The sequence below is a fragment of the Barbus barbus genome, assembly GCF_936440315.1.
Source record: "Barbus barbus genome assembly, chromosome: 26".
NCBI classification, from domain to species: domain Eukaryota; kingdom Metazoa; phylum Chordata; class Actinopteri; order Cypriniformes; family Cyprinidae; genus Barbus; species Barbus barbus.
Genome location: NC_136754.1, coordinates 29420391 through 29433323, shown reverse-complemented (window position 1 = coordinate 29433323; position 12933 = coordinate 29420391). Strand labels below are relative to the sequence as shown.

General features: G+C 37.8%; 1 protein-coding gene across 2 annotated transcripts; it reads right to left on the bottom strand.

Annotated features, from left to right (window-relative positions):
- Positions 1–1607: 1607 nt before the first annotated feature.
- Positions 1608–12733, bottom strand: LOC306846356 (protein SSXT-like). 2 transcript variants are annotated; one of them, XM_079379677.1, is made up of 11 exons: positions 12365–12733; positions 10804–10880; positions 9587–9671; positions 9091–9217; positions 8081–8305; positions 7831–7995; positions 7676–7753; positions 5504–5626; positions 4330–4460; positions 3677–3721; positions 1608–2390 (listed from the first exon to the last, which is right to left on the bottom strand). In XM_079379677.1, exons 1-11 carry the CDS (start codon positions 12431–12433, stop codon positions 2364–2366), a joined length of 1152 nt encoding a protein of 383 aa, XP_079235803.1. In that variant the 5' UTR covers positions 12434–12733; the 3' UTR covers positions 1608–2363. The 2 variants fall into 2 exon arrangements, with proteins under 2 accessions (XP_079235803.1, XP_079235804.1); XM_079379678.1 differs by lacking the exon at positions 3677–3721 and having other exon boundaries at positions 12365–12563.
- Between the last annotated feature and the right edge of the window lie 200 nt (positions 12734–12933).

Here is a 12933-nt window from a genome sequence, read left to right as displayed (position 1 = left end):
GTTCAAAGCCTGTCTAAATATGTTAACCATGGTCCATTTATATACAAATATAAAGGGTAGAAACTCTCAAATATATCTACAAATATAAATCTCATCTTGGTAAGCTGTGTCAAAATTTGAATGGCTTTATATATAATGTACCATTAGATAAATTAGATTATTCAAGTAAAGCCTGGAATACACTACACGATTTTTGCCTCGGTTTTCCGCTGATTTGGTCTGGAGATGTTGACGCTAGTTGCCGAAAGTCAGAGCCAGTCTGCATATTTGAGTTGACAGATTTTATAGTAAATCGCATAGTGTATGATGGTGACAGACTTTTACCCAAGTACCCTGGCTCACTGCAGATTGTGACAGTGATCACTCAATTTCTGGTGACATGTCAATGTACAACGTCAACGAACATAGTAGAACGTCACCACTGGAATTAATGAGCATGCAGGACCAATCTCTTTTTGAAATTTTAACACATTGTTCTGTCACATATTTTTACATTTCAGCCAATTATTATTACCTGTCTAGTGATGTGCGTTTATGCTGAACTATACTAAAAACAGTTTGTCTTTTTAGAAAACTTCTATCGCGTGTCATATTTATCGAGTTGGCTCGTGTGGTTTGTTTCACGCTTCAGAATGTGGCGCTATTTCCGGTAAGGGATGTTCCCTAGAATTAGTGATTCATTGTGGGAAGCGAATGTTTAGTGTATGATGGCCAGTTTTCCTTTGTCACTATTTACAAAGTCAGTAAGTGCATGATGCCCAGTGTTTTAAAATCTTTTCAGATTTTAAGAGTCGTGTAGTGCATTCCGTGTAGTGCATTTAAAAGTGTAATCTGGAAATTTCTCTCAAAAAATCCTGTCGTCCCTGGCACGCAATAAATTCTGTGGTAGGTCTGTCACGGAGGGTCCCATCTGTTGTAGACTTTGCCTGAGAAATGAAAGGTGCGTTTCAAGGACACACTTGAAGGAGCCTTCAAATTAGGACAGCTTTCAGTCGCACAGCGGTGACGCAATCGCCCATCGAATGCAGTCTTCGAAGGGTGCAGCCTTTGAATTGGGACACAGCTTTAGAGTCAAATAAGAGTCTGACAAAGGCCTAGAAATCTGCGAGTTTAAAGCTAAAGTCACCAACCTTGGGCAAAGTAGTACAGGTTTGTCCAATTAAAGCAAACATTTAGCTCATTTGTAGGAATTTCCAGTTCCTACAAATTGCAGGGAGTTAGCAGATTCCTGCGAATGGCTGGACACTATTGTGGGTTTTGTCCAAGTGTTGCACCTTTGACTGAGCTTTAGTATCAAAGTACCTTTTGACCGAACCATTATTTCTCAGCAGGAATGTGATGGAGCCAAGGTCTTGTTGGGATACAGGATAGGATAGAGCAGGGGTGCCCAATCTTGTTCCTGGAGATCTACCTACTTACCTGATTAGTAGGTTCAGTTGTGTTTGATCAGGGTTGAAGCTGAACTTTACAGGAAGGTAGATATCCAGGAGCAGGATTGGGCACTCCTGGGCCCCTGGGCTACAGCATCCCCAGCCCAGACCCCCTACAAAATATTTGCTTCATTGATACCAAGTTTGAAGACAGTCCATGATTGAAATACAACCCACTACAGTACCAGATCGGTTTAATCAAATTTCAGCAAGACATACAGGTAATTTTAAAATGGAACGTCCCACCTTCAAAAACAAAAGAAAACAAATTCAATACAGTCAATAAGCACACGGGACAACACTTTGAGCTACTGTTCAACACCTGGACTCAATCTGAGCTCTATTAGATAAAGCATAAAATACATTTATACATCATAGCATAGTTTTGAACCTGAAAACCATTTTCCACCTCTCCACTAGCCTTCATTCGCACCTCAGCATTATTGCTTCTCTGACATTTGTGGGAGAGGAGAAAATGTAAAAAACAACAACAACGCACAAATAATTTTATTTAGAAAAACAACACGTTCCACTGCTGTTTGTGTTTCTGTATTTTCACTGATTTCGTAAGTTGCTGTAAATAAGGCAGCTGTTTCACTTAAGGCATTGCTGCTGTGAAATTGCTTCTCTGTTAAACTCAAAAATGCACATATGAGTTGACAGGAAATTCTTAATGTGTACGCTTTCTCTTTTTTTGTCAAATGAGTTTTATAGGCATTTCACAATTAGTTCACCTGTGCTGAGAATCGAGCCAATCGTTGATCGGTTAGTTCAAATGCTTGTGGCCGAATGAAGAGTTCAGTCTACGTTAGCAGGGAAGATTCATCTCTTCATATGGGATGTATAGAGATTTTGAGAGCGCAGTAGCCCTTCATCAGATCACACACAGCTCCAAATTGGAAATGCTAGGGTGGGAAGTCAAATGCTCGTCATCTACTGCTGGTAGTTGGCATACTGCCCCTGTGAAGAAAGATACAAAGTCACTGTAAGCCTGTGCTACAACACTAGTATGACAGACTTAGTAACTGACATTGTGTTACTGAAGGATAAGAGTCATGTATCACACTCAAAAACATTAGTTTGCATTACTGTTTCTTTTAAAGATGGAAATATTACAGAATAAAAGTGAGATTTAATAGTCTCATTTAATGATTCCAAGAGAGTGAGAAACAAATGTTTGAAAAGGAGCTGATGAGTACAGTCACAATGATTCAACCAGGGTTTCTGCAGGTTTTATGAAGGTAAATTTAAGATTTCTTAAGGCCTTTTTTAAGACAAAGTAAAGAAAATTTAAGGAATAAACAATAGAATGTCAATATGGTCTCTAAATATAAATGTCTTCAAAGTTTGACATCAGTGTTTCAAAGTTTGAAAATGTAAATTTGTAAGTCATTTTACAAAAAGTAAAAAAATAAATTAAAAATCCAGTGCAAATTATCTATTCATAATTCGGATGTTTGGTCTGGAACATGAACTCACTTTTACTCAGTTTCTCAGACAACAAGAACTCATATGCTCAATATCAAGTAAATGTATATCAATTTAAGAATGTTTATATATTTGTATTGGAAAACAAAAAAATACTTTTTTTTTACATTTAGAGGCCATATTGATGTTCCATTCAGTTTATTCCTTAAATTGGTCTTAAAAAAATACTAAGGATGCAGGTCATGCAACATTTAATGCTATGACTTTTTATATTACAGACTTTCTGCTCTGATTTAAGACCTTTTTAGGCCTTAAAGGGGACCTATTATGCCCCTTTTTAAGATATAAAATAATTCTCTGATATCCCCAGAGGGTGTATGTGACGTTTTAGCTCAATATACCCAACAGATAAATTTGTATAGCTTGTTAAAATTGCCACTTTCAGGGTATGAGCCCAAACACACTGAATTTGAGTATGTTGCTTTAAATGCGAATGAGCTGGTGCTCCCGGATTCGCGTTTATGAATTACACAGATGGGGAGCACAGTGGGATAAAAATAACAACATAGCTGGTCTCATGCTATCACAAACTTTATAAGTCCCACTTCTGATTATGAGCTCCACAACTTCAAGCGATCGACTCGCATTGCTTTCATATGCAACTTTTAACTACATTCCTATTCACGATCATTCTGGCAGCACTCGAAGGCAGCATCAGTGAAAACAGGCAGAGAATGATAGCTTTAGCAATAGGCCTTACAGAGTGCCAAGAAGCTCTTTCAGAAAGGCAATTTGGAAAACAAACGCGTGATACTTACTTTGTCTGGAGCTGACGTTCGTGCACGAAGCGTTGGTATTGATTCCTAAACATATAGGGGACGTTACCAATTTTTTCCGGGACATTTCCTTTGAAAATGAAATTTAACCACAGTGTCCTCGGCTCAGATGGGGGATTATGGAGACTCTTATGTTTATTAGTGCATCCCAAAACACAACACTTGTAAAGCCTCTTTGGCACTGATATTGTATATATCTCCAGTAATGGCGGACTGCAGCTTCTCACTCAGGGCTGTGTTTATGCTAATAGGGCAGACAGCGTCACAAATGGGTGGGACTTTTTCCCCTCGGTGACATGAACAGAGGGAGAATCTGAAACAGCTCGTTTGGAGAGACTGTTTATGATTTATTGGTTTTATTAAAAAATGATGGATGGATTTTTAACATTATAGGCTGGTTGTTTTCACAACTGTGTTCAAACACCTTATAAAAGTGATTTTTGCATAATAGGTCCCCTTTAATTTATGGTTCTGCTCGTAATTGCTCAGACACACATGAAGAAAAAGTTCCAAAATTGGTGATCTTTATACCAGCAGTTAACAGAAATGTCCCTCTCATTTAAACAAAGTATCTATTAACACAGATTTCGACAGGTATCTTAGCAGCGCTCTGTAGTGGAGGGAGGGTTTCTCACCTGGTCAAAAGCATAGGGGCGCTGCGGCTGTCCTTGTGGTGGTCCGGGCTGTGGGGGTCTGTAAGCTGAATACTGCTGCCCTTGACTCTGGGGGTAGTTCGGATACTGACTTGGAGCGGCCTGAGACGGACCTGTTGGTATAAAAATAAGTGTGTTTACTAATAGGAATAAATAAAATTGTATCTCTGTATTCTTACTAGTGATGTAGACAGTTAACTGATTAAGAAACCTTATGATCACAAATTGTTCAAATTGTGCCATGTCAGAAATGTGTACATCATTAGTAGGGGTGGGAGAAAAAAATTGATCGCTGAGGAACTCCTCTAGCGGCTGCGAGTCATGATTAGCGTATGACCATCTTAACAGATGGCATCTAGCGTTTCTTGTCTCTTGTAAGCTCTTTCAGTAGCTGTGGTCTACTAAGACTCAAAAGGCATCAGGGCTAAAGTGGAGAGTTTATTGGAGGAAGTTTATTCGTCCACAGGCATCTTCCCATGCTTTTCTCCTCCTATTATCACTAGGAAAGCAGTCTTGCATTGCTTCTCTTGTTCCCCTTTTACTGAAAATGAAAGTGGTATCGTATCAGTATTTTATTTTCTGAGTTTTGTATTCGGAGTTGTGTTGCGATAAAAAGCCAAAGACTATATAAATGCTATATAAAGTTTCTATGCTCCTCTTTATTATTTGCCACTCGCTTGTATGTTTTGAAGTTATATTAGTTTAAAACTCTTAACATACAACTGTTTTAATTATTTTTTTAATTTGTAATTATTTTAAAAAGTACTTAATTACTTATGTGAGGATATGTAAATGTAAGGATTTTAAAATTCTCAATTAATTAATAAGGGGGGAAAGTAGGTCAAGAATCGTTCTGGAATCGGATCGTGAGGTGACCAAAGATTCCCACCCCTAATCATTAGACTTAAAGTTAAACATCTGGCCCATTATGAACCTTTCTAACTAGTGAGGACAGATGTCTTCACAAATCAGCTATCATGATATTTTACCATATTGGCCATCACATATATAGCCAAACCTGTACACACACAGACAGAGAGACAGGATTTCTTTTTTTTTTGCTACATTCACACAGAAGCAGAACTTGAGAGTAAATGCAGCCGTCAATGATTGATTTCCGATGTCTCAGACGTGAATCTGTCAGTATAATTCATACCATAGGCCTGCTGCTGTCCGGGGTATCCCTGCTGTCCTGTGTACTGCTGCTGCGGAGGGTAACCCTGCTGCTGCGGTGGAGCCTGCTGATACGCCTCTTGCTGCTGACCATACTGTGCGTTTCCTACAGGAAGAGGAACAAGCAATTCATGAAGCATCAGCAAAGCTACTTGTGAAGTACAAAAGAAAAGTTTACGTGGTATTTTCTTTTCATCTTGCCTCTGAACAATGCATATGAAAGTAACCCAGGAAACACTGTATCATTGTTGTTCATAAGCGCCACCTGCTGGCAGAGAGTGAATCTGCGTCTCATTCAGCTTGTCTGCTGTTTCCTTCAGAGGTGTTATGTACAGTTTCACAAAACTAAAGTCAGACCATTCTGTTTTTGCTTGAGATTTCGAAATTCTACAGTCTAATTTAGATTAAAAACTGCTCATGCTGCATGTACACTGAATCTTTTAGGGCCCTATGATTTCTGCGATGCAGAAAACGCAGACGGAATCACGGAAACCAGTCATAAAAATGGAATTTACAGTTTAATGCGGAATGTCACGGAATTTGTCAAAGTTTGGATGAATTAATCAAGGTCATTACACTTAAATCAAATCGCGATGTGGGCTAGTATCTGTAAATATTAAGCCACAAAAGTCAATTGAAATATGAATCCTGCGTGTTCTGCACGTCTCTGTATGAATGGAGCAGACACAGCGTGCGTGACGCTCGCGGTGATTTCAGCGTCTGCCGTCTCAATGAGGACATAAATACATGACCAACATCTCCAGAACTGATCTGAGAGTCACTTCATGAGCATTTCATTTGAGTAAAACTAGCGTCATATATACACACAGAACTTTAAAGGTATTCAAGGCACCCTGTCAAAATAAAGGTTTGGTTAACCTTAAAGGCATCGTGCCAGAAATAGGCTATATTGCTATTATTTATTAGAATGTGCGTAATACTACTACTGTTGAAAAATAATAAAACTTTTTTTTTTGAGAAATAATCACAAAATATTTTAATTTTAATAGTAAATCCCCTTTATTTGCCAAAAATTTAAATGTTTAATTTGCATTAATTAAAATATAAATTAAATCGATGTTTTATGCCGTCATCTGATGACCAGTAAAATTTAAATACAAAATTTCTGAGGGGGGAAAAAACATTTCATAAGGCTACTGTAAGAATAAATAATAAAAAAAAAAATGCATTCAAATAATTAGACATCCTAAAACACAGAATTTGGTAACAAAAAAACAAGGTGAGAAAAATATAAAACATTTCATATGGCCCCAAACATGTCATTTTTGTTACACTTTTAATAAATTAATGTTATATTGTAAAAGTTTCATGATTTTAATTAATTAGGCATGCTTTGATTAATAAAATTTAATTTGACCATTAAAAAGGAGTCCAGAAAAATTCAAACGGAAAAAAACTGAATTTAGGAAAAACTAAAACGGATTTCATAGGGCCCTAATCTTTGTTTGGATGATGATTGAAATGCAGTGGTTGCCTCTCATTTTAAATGGAAAGAGCAGACAAAGCCTCATTTTGTTTATATGAAGAGATTTCTTTTATTTGTGTAACTTATTTAATTTGGGGTTTGTTTTAAAATTTAAATTTATTTTGGTGAAATTATATTTTAATTTCACAAAGAAATGTGCAGCTATAGCCTAATAAAAGGGCACCTTTTTATTTACTATATAATTTGTCTTCAACCTCATTTTGTTTAAAAAACATTTTGTTGAGAAAATCGAATCGTGAAATCAAAATCGCAAATCAAATCGTGAGTTGAGTGAATTGTTGCATCCCAATTGATTACATTTTAAAATATACATTTAATTGTTTATTGTATTTATTCATTTCGTTAGACACCATTTTGTATGATAAATCAAAACAGAACCCAGAAAAAAAATAGAAAGGAAAACACAGAATTGAAGGTAAAAATAATATTGATTTTATGGGGCCCTAAATTAAAAGGCAGCTACTCTGTAGGGTTTAATTGTGAACAAACGTGAAGGTTAAACCGGAGTGGCCTATTCGGCAGTGGATGTAGATCATATTGTCCCAAAATGGACATAACATTACCCACCAACCACAGGAATGATTTGGTTAAGATTATTTGTGCTCTACTGAAGCAGTACAAATCATTTTGCAAGAGAAGGCATCTTACCCTCTGGCGCCCCCTGTCCTCCATGGCTGTATTGCTCCGTGTAGTATTCCTCTTGACCAGGATATTGCTGAGGAGGTCCTGAAAACACACCAAACAGACATTAAAACAACCAAAAACTGAGTGAATCAATATTTTATAAGGAGATTTCAGCATACCTTGATGTGGTGGCCTGTAGGGAGGCATGGGCCTCTGTCCCATCACGTGATTGCCTTGACCAATCATGCCCATGGGGTTCTGCTGCCCCTGGAAATGCTGCCCGCTGCCACCAGAAGGGGGTATGTTGTACTGTTGGGAAGGAGCCTGCTGGTGCATCATAGGCCCTAGAAAACACAAGCACTCATAGCAAACTGTTTTTTTGATTATGTGGTTGATATTATTGTTAAAACATGGTTTTCAGATGAGTACCCTGACTGGGCTGCATGTTCAAGTTGGGCCGAGGGCCGTAGTTGGCCATGGGCTGCCCCTGGCTCATGTTTATCTGCCCCTGTGACTGTATTCCCTGCGAGGAGGGCACTGTGTGGTTATACGCCCCCATGGTGCCATGGCTGCTGGGCGGCATGTTAATGGAGCCGCTGGGTATGCTGGGTGTCTGGTTGGGCCCGGGGCCCTGCATGGTCATGTGGGTTGGACCTGCAGAAGCAGACAGAGATTAAAGGGTCATGAATCCCTAAAACACATTTTTTGAGATGCAAACATATATGCACAGCAGGGCTCGACATTAACGCTTGTCCGGGACAAGTGAATGTTTTGGATGGGCAAGTGAAAGAGAAATTTACTTGCCCAATCGGACAAGTAACTTGAAAAAGTCAATACCAAAAACAATAATAACTGCCTTTATTTGTGATATAGCCTTTGTCATAGGGGCGTGCTATATATACATATATATACTGTTTGCGATAATTTCGTAATTGTTGTTTAACGAGTATATATTGCAAGAATCAAACAAAACACACATACAGAGTGCACGCACATTACGTAAAAAAAGTCTACTAGCTCACGTGCGAGTGCGTTCTTTCACTACATGATTCAGTATTAAAATGCATGACGATAGATCAGAAAAATCAAGACATGGGAGCAGAAAATTAATATTTATATAATTTCATATAGTTAAAAAATAATCACATGAAGATCAAGAGCCGATTTTTTTGCTTCAAAAATCATTGTGATTACAAATATGATAACAGTTCAATAAAAAAAAAAGTTAACTTTAACATACTTGCGTTTTAAACACCATATTGCCTGTTTTTGCTCTATTTAACCAACAAAAATAACTCCAAACACAGCCACAGCACTGTTTTGCGTCTCTGAGCAACATGACAGTGTTTTGTTCCTGAATGAATCAACCGTTTAAATTGAGTGACTGAGGTTTCCTCAGCTGCTGGAGTTTAACGGTGAGTGCCCTGGTCTGACTGTACCTGGCATCTGTCCGTTCATCTGGCTCTGCATGTGTGGTGCGGGCGGCCCGTCTGACGGCATACTGTGACCGTGGGGCAGCTGTGGAGTCGCTCCACTCTGATTCATGGGCATGTTCTGAGTGGGTGGCTATAGACAAACACAGAGACACTTGCTCAGCCACTGATTTCATTCAGTTATTTATCCATTCATTTATCAGTTTTATTTAAGTGGCAATTTAATAATGATTCCTGTTAGCCAAAATAACAGTCTGCTATTTTTTTTGTAAATTCAATTTCCTACTTATACTTTATAATTTCCTGTGCGTCAACCTACACCAACATACATGCTCCCTTTTTTCAAGGGCAATCTAATCTTAAGTTCAATTCAAACCCATGCTGAGAGACATCATACAAATTATGCACATTAAATATAAATACATTCTGGTTTCTTACCATTTTATTATACCTTAGCTAAAGCCAATAAATGTGTCAGAAGGGAGACGGAATAAATACTCACGGCAGGAAGCAGAGACTGCATGTTCTGATTGGAGTCTGCTATTGTGGCCAGATACACTAGATTTCTGTGTAGCATCTGCTGGTAGCTGCCAGAGAGCAATGAGAAAAGAGCTTTGATCACTGAGGGAACTGGGAAAAGAATAACGCAGCATCCTACATCATTTGAGAATGTGAAATGTGTGATATAAACACTACGGTATGGTATATCTTAAAGGTACAGTTCACGTCATCATTTACTCTCCCTCATGTTGTTCTTTCGTCTGCTGAACACTATTTTGAAGAATGTTGTAACCAAACAGTTGCTGCTAGCCACAGACTTCCATAGTATTTTTTGTTTCAAGAATATGAAAATAAAAGGGGGCCAACAACTGTTTTCTTACCCACATTCTTCAAAGTATCTTTGTTTGTGTTTAGCAGAAGAAAGAACCTCATACATGTTTAGGACAACTTGAGGGTAAATAAATTATGACAATTTTCATTTTTGGGTGAACTAATAATTTTTGGCAGTCAATGCAAACTGCATAAATGTGTTTTTTGCACTGAAATTCCAATATTTAATTTCCTATTTTTGTACTAGGTACTAAAAAACAGTTCCACTCTGCACCTTAAGGACAAAAATGACTCCAGTGAAACCCATTAAAACCACAATATTTAATCATTGTGCCAATTAAGCATAAATCATGCATTCTTTGTTAACAGACTTTCACTCCGTTAGCAAGGCTTCAAAATGTTTATTTTATTTTAACTTTTTATTTTCCACCTGGTGTCACCATTTTCCCAGGTTTGACCTACAGAGCAAATATTCAGTCTTTTCTATTTTCTGATTTTGCTGAGAAAAAAAAAAGAAATTATGTAAATATAAGAATATGGAAATTGGTGTGTTTTAGAATGGTAAGGTTTTTATTTATTTAAAAATTTTTTATATGAAATTAGTTGTTGGGATTTTTGTGTTCAGTGGGATCATGTAAACAAACTGGCATTTAAAGGGTTAAAATCCTGAAAATTAATATATTTATGGTAGTTATGATCAGGACTGATGCTGGTAAAGAAATCTGTCAGTGAATGTGAAAAAAAAAAATATATAATGTCTCTTTCATATTTTTGACAGACATTTTTGTCCACTTTTTTAAAGTGACGAACAAAGTTAAAAAAATATAAAAAATCTACAAACAAATGAAAAACATCAAAGACTGTGCATATGCATGACTGAGAACTTACTGCGAACATTCGGCTGTTTTCCCTTTACTCTGGAAATCCATGATGCACTGAATCAACTGATTGTTTTCATCCAGCAACTGCAAATGAAACATCACAAAGTTAATAAAACATTAAGATAGAAAAAAAAAATAATGCAGGAAAAATGAGCCAATAATCATTAATCAAGCTAAAACGTAGCTAATCAAATCAGACCTAATTAATGAAAACACAGTAAGTAAAAAAAAAAGAAGAAGAACATGGCATCAAACACTTGGGGAAACTAAGCCGTTAGCAGTAGTGCTCCATAGAAATACCGATTCTCCTATTAATTGTGATTGTGAAAACAATCCAAGATCAAGCTTTTATTCCATGCCTATTTCCAGTGGCTGTGAGGAAATTAATCTTTTTTTTTGTAATGTCAGATGCATGTTATTTTGTAATGTACCTGTTACGGTTCTCTATATTTCAATGTGTCCTGTATCTCTGCAGCTGAGACAAGCTTCAGTGCCAAGTTTGTACTGAATGTAATGCAATAAAAGGACTGTGTATCATGCAATAACACCATAATGGCAAGAAACGCCTCTCTATCGGGTTGTTTCTGCATGTATAAACCCAGTGCAGCTGATCCTTTAAATGAATAGCTCAAAAACATGAGTGTGAACTTGAATCAAACTGATCTGAAAGAATCAAAGTGCTGGTTTACGCATCAGTCAGGAGTCAGGTCATGAAACAAGCATACACACAAAATCTGCAAATTCGCGAAAACAACACATCGAGCAACAGTTTTTGGTCATCAGGTGCCTGCAAATCAGTGCTGTATGCCGCTGGATGACACATTAATTAACCTGTTACCTTAAATACTTCCTTTCATTAAAGTAAACCCTATTATTCATTCCAGCAGCAGGGAATACCGATCAACAGACATGATTAATAGAAAACCGAAGAATACAGCTTCACTGACCAAACCAGACCCGAATCACAAAACTGAATCATAAAGCTCGACCGAGGAATTAAAAACAGAGAAACACATCGACAAACAAATGTTTGACTAATCAAATCTGACAGGAATAATGAAAACCAAAGAATAAAGGTGGGCTGATCAAATCAGACCCGCGTAATCAATATAAGGAGAAGTCGGCAATTAGCATACGCGCTTGTAACAAAACATACGATTAATAATAAAATCAGGTGTACGGTAATGATACTAATAATTATAAATCGCTGGCACAATTCTTTGTGTTTGACCGTGTACACTGCGACGCTTTTACACAATCCTCTCTTGTGATTCATCAGAGAGCCGAGCATGTAGCGGCTAACAAAGACACCGCAAAGCTGAGGCGATTTAAACAGATTTAAACGCTAAACAACGACTCAAGATCATAAGAGCGACCTGTTCGTGTTTTATTCTGCAGGAGCGGTTGAACACGACGACAAACATCTCTCTAAAATGTTTTGTTTGTGGTGTTATGAGAGAGTTGGCGGGAGAGACGTTGCAGCTAACTAGCCGAGCCCACTAACGTTAATGCAAACGCAGTTACCCTCGGTTTCATTCTGCTTGAAAAAAAATATTAAATTAAATTACCTTTTGTATCCCGGCAGGAGTTATATCGCCTTTAGCGCGCTGCCGGTGCGGTGCGAACGCCACAGACATGTTCGTTAATCGTTAGTAGATATTACCGCTACGGTCGACACACAAACACACACTGAGCGACAACAAACGCGCTTAGCTGCGAAATCAGAACGATCCATTGCGCGCGGAACAGATGGGGGCGTCGCGTCTCCTCATCGCACTCAAAACAGAAAGACTGAACCAAGAATCAAGACGCTTAAAACATAACTCAGTAGCATGATCCAGCACTTGGTATTTAAAGCATAATGCCTCGGTTAACACTAAATATACACGCTAGAAGGGCACCGACACACCTCTGGTTACTAATAATGGTTTGTTCCTGAGGGTCACAGAGGGGGAATTCCAAATGCCATTTGCTCAGCCTTGACTAGCGTTGGTTAAATTCAAGTTAAAATGCAATGTGCGAAATAGCACTGTCATGTGTAAAATGCATTTACATTTCCCATATTCATGTGTGCAGCATGGTGCAAAATTAATATTCTGATTCAGTTACCTTATGTAACTTGGCATTTTACCGCACC